Below are 7,823 nucleotides of genomic sequence, written 5' to 3' on the forward strand. Positions count from 1 at the left end.
AAAATAAAAAATTAAAATATAATTATAAAATTATAAAATTTTATAAGTTTACTTTAAATTCTAAAAAATTCTAAAACTTTTTTATAATTTTATTCACTAAAACTTCGTAAAATTTTATTGAGATTGTTATTTAAAGTCGTTACTTCTTCAATATAATACGTAGAAAGACTAAAATGTCTTCACTTTCGCAATGTCCAATCACCAGGAACAAGGGTCTTTCATTGCTGAGACGACATACTTCTTCCCCAATATGAATAATTACCGTAAATTTCAAGTGATACGCACTTTTTCATTTGCTTCTTTGAATGGTGTTTTTAGATATGAAATATTGTTCTGGATATTAAATTGTCTGAGAAAATATACATAAGCTATATACCAGCAGATGAGCCTGGCGTTGCTCGGGTAAAAATAACAACAAAGATTAAGATTATTCGATTATTTCGTACTTGTAACACTTCTATTACATTATATTATAGTAATTGATTTATATTTACAAAAGTTACTTTTCGTAAGAGTTTATCACACCGAGTGCCCAATCTAACACATTTTAAAAATTGTTTAAATTGTGTGCTGTAGAGGAATAAATAATTTTTAAAATGTGTTAGATAGGCACTTGATTTGATAAAACCTTACATAAATTTTGTAGTTATATAAATGAAATACTATAATATAGCAAACATTAAAACGAAAATCATATAAAGAGTTTGGTTATTTTAGCCTACCATTGTCATATTTAGTGCGATAAATATGACAATAGTATTGTATGAATTGGCACAATTTCATTGATCAAGTAGACATCAATTGAAAATACAATATGTTAAATTTTTTAAGATATATTTTTTCCTAATGTTAACTCTAAGAAACAATATCATTCACAGTCGAATATCAAACTGTAATTTGCCAACGAATCAAATTTCGCGAAAAATGCACCAAATATTTAAACTCGGCACTCTCGAAAACCACTAAAAGCATATTTTGTGCAGGCTGGTAACCTAAAATTATGCAATTTTACTATTCGAATGCCACCATATTGCTGGTCTGATAGAAAAGAGGCTCTTGCGGAAGGGGGTTGAAATTAATTCGACCAAAAGTAGTAGTTACCACCTCCCCGAAGAGAGGATGATCAACGACTACTAATTAATACCGGTCTACTATTAATATTTGAATAGTGATCCGTGTTGGATCGGTTGTGATGGCCTCTCACGTGATGTAAGTTGCTAACCTTAACGTCGGAAGATTTCATATCAGTTGTTGAGAACATTGTGACGAAGTCAAGATAAATAATTGTTCGTTAGAATTAGTTTGGTTTTTTGGTTACGGCAACGCGACACATGAGCGATCTGCTAAGAAGACTTTTATGGGAAGCTGGACCCTATTTAACGTGTTACTAACGTGAAGAAAACCCGGAAAACTCCACGTGGCCGTGGCTCTGGTAGTTAGCTTAGCCATGCCCAAACCTACGACTATCAGAGTTCAGTGTTTTATCCACTCGGCTACTGGAGGGCACTTTTTAAAATTAAGGAAATACCGTTCAGAAATGGAAAAACTCGAGTTACGTATGGAAAATTAAAAACTTATAGACTTTTCACAGGGTAACACTTTGTATTTCACTCTGGCAAGTGCTAAATGCTACCTATTTCAGTATCATTGTTGCAGTAATTAAGTGAATATAATATATACTTTTTTCTGAAAATTAGATTTTTTTATACCAAATACTTGTTATAATTAAACGAAATAGTAAGCTAAAATTTTTAGCCAATATATGGCGCTACGTGTAAATCAGTCTATCTAATGTAGATAGAAATTAATTTATTTACAGAAATTCAATAGATATTTTGGGGTGGGATGTACAATATTATCCAAGTTAGAAGTATCTGATCGTAACTGTCGAGTTTCGTAGCAATCGTTCGAACGGCCAAGGAGTGTATAGCGAACAAACACACTCTCATTTAATTATATATAGCTATATACATTCAAACGATTTAATATCCAGAACAATAGCGAGGTTGTGGCCGAAGTTTTAAACGCGAAAACGTGTACTTTGGATGTTCAGCGCCACTTTTCCGTAAGCCTAGAAGTTTGACAATGGTGTTTGGAATGTGGAGCATGTTTCCACTGACTATCCACACGCCATTGTCAAACTTCTAGGCTTACGGGAAAGTGGCGCTGAACGTCCGAAGTACACGTTTTCGTGTTTAAAACTTCGGCCTCGCTAATACACATATATAATTTTTTTTCTCAAAAGTCGAAATTATTTACTGAATTACGTTAAACCGATCGCAATGATAAATTGGGTTTATAGAACGTTATTCTTAAAAAAAACCCCAGATAAATTTTGATTTTTTAGAAAATTATACTAAGAATTTTGAAAAATTTTATTTTAAAGAATTGTGTATTTAAGTCAATGTGTTTCACAAACTTTCAAATGTAAACATATTTTGTGTGTATGCTTTATTTTTTAAAAAAATTCCAATAAATTGATCAGAAAAAGTAAAAAATTGAGATTAATTTTTGTTTATTTACTTTAAAAATAGTAAACAATTTTATCGAAGATAGACGAAGACACATTGCGGGAAAAAAAGTAAAAAATAAATAAGAATAATTAATCTTTCTAAAAACTTTTCTTCTCTTTTGGCTTGCTTCACGGTAGTGGAAGAAGTGCATATGTTACGACTTTTGTCAGTCTGTTAGATTTTACGCGCATGCGCAATGATTTTTGTTATTTATGCGTTATTATAATAATCGAACGATCGCCTAAATATCCGGGCTATAATTAATACAAATAAACTTGGTACTAATAAATTTGGCGCCATCTCTTATGTAAATTAATAATTCTAATTTAATAAATAATTTAGAACCTTCTGGAAGTATATAACTGATCCGGGATATATTATATATAGCTCGAATATTTAGGCGATCGTTGGATTATTATATTAACTTATGAGATGCATATTATACCTATGCTTATGTTCCGTTCCATCCATTCGATTCAAACGTTAAAAATTAGGCTTATAACGTAAGCCTAAATTCGATCAGCAAGAAATTTCCAATGTTAGGCTTTGGAGTTACCTAAGCGTTATGTTCCGTCAATCCATTTATTACGCATTTTTGTATACAGTCACTGTTAGCCGGTGTTTCCCAACCTTGTGCTATGNGAACGAATTATTTGGTTTTACATGTAATCGTATGGGAAAAGATGATTTACCTTATGACATTTTCATGATACGATCTCAGTTTCGGAACGGATTAATTTCGTATCCTGAGGTACCACTGTATTTAATCTTACTTAATTGGACTGTAATTGAGTACAGGAAAAATTCGAATTTTCGTGTACTCAATTACAGTACAATTAAGATTAGAATATTCTGACTTCATCGTTTTAAATTTTTAAATTTATTCTTATATAAATATATTGAAATTGTCACAATTTTGAATTAGCTCCGAGTGAACCTCGAGAATTTGTAGTAATTGTTAAGAGTTCTAGAGCAATATTATTCAGTTGGAAACATCCAGAAAATTGAAATGGACCTTTGGGTGGTTTTGGAATACAGTAGACCCCGTATAACGCGGTAGATGCGTTTCTCGTTATACGAATTTCGCGTTGTAGGAATCCTTAAATACACGAGCCAATCGCAGCCGACACGTGTGAAGTTTACGGACTACGGCTGTTTCAAAGGTTTTCTTCCATAAAATTAATCGATTCTAGACTAATTCGACTTAACATTTCCAAAACACGTATAATTTTTTGGGAATAATCCGTATAAACTATGTTATAAACAAAAAATTGTAGGATTACTTACCGAGAGTGCACCCTTCGACGTCGCTATTGCTTAAGCTTGTTTTCGTCGCGGAGCAGCGCACCAAACGGCGGCCGCGATTTCTGATGTTATTTTTCTGCGAAAAATTCGTTGAACTTTGGAGACATCATGAATAGAAATAATTTTCATGGCCGTTGAATAAGAAATGTTTCTTTCACAAGAAATGTATAAAATTACAGTGCTGTTAGACTTACGGTACCTAATTTACATACTGAACAGATGATAGTAAACTCAACTTACTCGCCTAAACTCTCCGTAGCGTGGCGCTGGACGGCGGAAAGTAGTTCGGCTGCTCGTCCGCGATGACGAGTTGCCGATGACATTTTACCGCGTTTTACGCGTCCCTTTTAGCGTCTTTATACGAATATTGTCGCAATTTTTTCGCCGCGTTATAGGAATCTCCGTTATAGGAACCCGCGTTATAGGGAGGTCTATTGTAATTTGTTAGAGAATTTTTGATACTGTTTTACTTAATGGCATTAAAGTCAGTAGAGACGTTAAATTCTATTTAATTGATGGATTAGCATCATGGATCAATTTTAGGTTTAACATAGTCACTTAGAATTCAATTTTAATGAATATAGAACTAGTATTTTTAATAAAACCTTGCGTGTTAGTAATTAAGTATTTTATGTTTTGCACATGTAAGAAATTTGAATAATTAAGTACATTTGAATTATTTTATTATTGAATTTTAGCTCCGAGTAAACCTAGAGATTTTGTAGCAACTGTTAACGGTTCTAGAGCAATATTATTGAGTTGGAAANTCTCAGATGAATTTGAGAGAATTAATAAGAAAATAATCAGATATTTACGTAAAACTATTCAAATTATTTATATTATTCAATGTTCAAAGACGTTGATGAAGACGGATCCTAAAATTTTATATTTAAATACACTTAGTTTCAGTTTAATTTTGTGAATACAGCGAAACCTGTCCAAAACGGAACCTGTCTAAAATGGAGACGCGCCTAAACGAAAAAAATTCTTCAGGACGAAGCGATTTTCTAAACCTGTTCAAAACGGAAACCTGCCAAACCGGAAAAAATATTTGATATCGTTCAATTCCGGTTTACGTAGGTTTTACTTTAGATATATTAAATTCTACAAATTGGTGACTAGAATCTATTCTTTATTTTCTACTTGCCAATTTGATTTCGTAAAGCAAAATGGAACGGAATTAGCAAATTTTATTTTGGCTTCTACGATTCAAATTTAACAATCAAGTAAAAGACAAAAAGTTCTGTACATGTAGCGTTTTTAGATCTCGAGAAAGCATTCGACTATATATTGATAAGCTACGTAATAATTTACTGAAGATTAGGGCAGAAATAAAATTCTTAATCGCTGTTAAATGATTGTCATTATTATGTAATAATAAAATGTGGCCAATTCAGATATCAAATCAATAGAAATTACCTACGGACTTTTACAGGGTGATTCTTTGTCACCGTATATGTTTAATTTTATGATTCATAAGATTGATAATTGTTTCGATAGAGAAGACGATGGAATAATTTTAGGAGCTCATATGGTTCATTCACCGTGCAGATGACGTGGTTCTTATTTTGCTTACTAAAATTGATCTCCAAAGGAAAATTAAGCTTATGAGTATTTTCTTTAAATAGGGATGAAAATTAATTCGAATAAACATAGACAATGATTTTCCTTAAAGGAGGTAGTTATTCTACCTCCTTTACAGAACTTTAATCTAGGTAATATTAAACTTTATGTTTGATGAAATTGCTTATTTTTGCTGTTATATTTATACCAGGGCTGTGGAGTCGGAGTCGTGGAGTTTTGGTGTTTTAGTCGGAGTCGGAGTCGTCAAAAAATCCACCGACTCCGACTCCTTTTTACTTACCAACTTGTTATGTATATAAAACGGAAAAGTATTGGAATCGTAATGACGATGAAGAAGTAGAAGAAATTTATGACTAAATTGAAGATGTAATAGAAAATGATAAAACTAAAAAATGCCTAATTGTTATGGGAGACTGGAATGCATCTGTAGGAGGAGGAGGAGATGGAAAAAATTGTGGGCAAGTTTGGGCTAGGAAATAGGAATGAAAGAGGCGAACGAATAGTTGAATTTGCTACCAAGCATCAATTAATAGTTGGAAACACATGGTTCAAACAATCCAAACGTCGACTATACACTTGGAAAATGCCCGGAGACATTGGACGGTATCAAATAGATTACATTCTTATTCAAAGTCGTTTTAGGAATGCAGTCAAGAAAATTCAGACATATCCAGGAGCATATGCAGATTCTGATCACAACTTATTAACTGCAGATATTGTGATGAAATTGAAAAAAGTTTTGAGAGCCAAAAGAATAAAAAGATGGAATTTGGAAAAGCTAATGGAAATACTGGATTAAATTTTAAAGAAAACCTGGAATGTAAATTAAAAACTTCCATATGACTTTGACTGTGAGTTTGACCCAAACGAAAATTGGAAAAGAATTAAAGATACAATAAAGGAATCGGCTGAAAATTTTCTTGGATATATAAATGGTGTTAGAATAAAAAAACCTTGGGTTACTCAAGAAATGATTGAGAAAATGGATGAAAGAAGAAATTGGAAAAATATAAATAATGAAAAAGGGAGAATGATGTACAAGAAGCTAAATAATGAATTGAGGCGTGAAACTGCAAAAGCTAGAGAAGCTTGGTTAAGTAAGGAATGTGAGGAAATCGAAGAACTGAACAAAAAAGGCAGATATGATCTATCATACAAAAAAGTCAAAGAACTAACAAATGATCACACCCACCAAATTCTGAGTATTGAAGACAAAGATGGAAAAGCACTTTTAACCCAACTGATATAATGGGCCATTGTAAAGAATATATTGGAGATCTCTATGGAGAGAACACCAAACCTAAAGAGTTAAAATTGGAAAATCTTCTGAAATAGCTAATGATGAAAGAGGACCTATTATCATGAAAGATGAAGTTGGATTGGCAGTTAAAGAATTGAAAAACAAAAAGTCAGAAGGAGTAGATGGAATACCAGCTGAATTTCTAAAAGGGTTAGACAAGGAAGGAATCGAGAAAATAACAGACTTATGCAATCTCATATATAAAACAGGAAAATGGCCTGAAGACTTTGCTCAAAGTATTTTGATACCTATACCAAAGAAAGCAAAAGCTAAAAAGTATAGTGATTTTAGAACAATTAGTTTAATTTAACATGCCTCAAAAATCCTTCTTAAAATCATTAACAGAAGACTCTACAACAAGGCTGAAACATTTCTATGTGAAGAACAATTTGGATTCAGAAAAGGAAAAGGAACAAGGGATGCCATTGGCCTCTTGAGAACAATCTGTGAAAGAAACATTGAGGTTAATAAGGATACGTACATTTGCTTTATTGACATGGAAAAGGCTTTTGATATGGTTAACTGGACAAAGCTAATGGAAATCTTAAGAAAAATAGGAACAGATTGGAGAGATAGAAGACTCATTGCTTCACTTTATATGAATCAATCTGCCATTATCCGAACAAAAACTGGAGAAAGCAAACCATGCAGTATTGGAAAAGGAGTCAGGCAAGGGTGTACACTTTCACCTACTCTTTTTAACATTTATCTTGAGGAATTAATGAATGAAGCCATAAGTGAGGACAGCCTCGGAATTAAAATTGGAGGCCAATTAATACAAAGTATTAGGTTTGCAGATGATATTGCTTTACTTGCACCAAATGAACAAACTCTACAATGTTTGGTAACAAAACTCAACAAAACTTGCAAAAAATTTGGAATGAAAATTAACACAGCTAAAACAAAAGTGATGAAAGTTGGAAGGCTAATTAGCAAAGATTTGAAAATCCTAATTGATGGAAACAAAATAGAGCAAGTTCAACATTTTAGGTATCTTGGCAGCATTATTCAGGGAGATGGCAGATGTGAAAAAGAAATCAAAGAACGAATCAGGGCTGGAAAAATGGCTTTTTATAAGAAGAAGAACCTTCTTATTGGAAAAATGAACCAAACACTTAAAA

General features: G+C 32.5%; 1 protein-coding gene across 1 annotated transcript in view; it reads left to right on the forward strand.

Moving 5' to 3' along the window:
• LOC111624054 (netrin receptor DCC-like) overlaps positions 1 to 3,654 on the forward strand; it is a 16,837-nt gene extending 13,183 nt beyond the window's left edge. The window contains exon 6 of the mRNA XM_023366835.1: positions 3,439 to 3,654. Coding sequence (XP_023222603.1) covers positions 3,439 to 3,521 — 83 coding nt within the window. The 3' untranslated portion in view covers positions 3,522 to 3,654. The remainder of the gene's footprint in view (positions 1 to 3,438) is intronic.
• Positions 3,655 to 7,823: the final 4,169 nt, after the last annotated feature.

The sequence above is a fragment of the Centruroides sculpturatus genome, unplaced genomic scaffold, assembly GCF_000671375.1.
Source record: "Centruroides sculpturatus isolate CEXI.00-Female unplaced genomic scaffold, Cexi_2.0 scaffold323, whole genome shotgun sequence".
NCBI lineage: Eukaryota > Metazoa > Arthropoda > Arachnida > Scorpiones > Buthidae > Centruroides > Centruroides sculpturatus.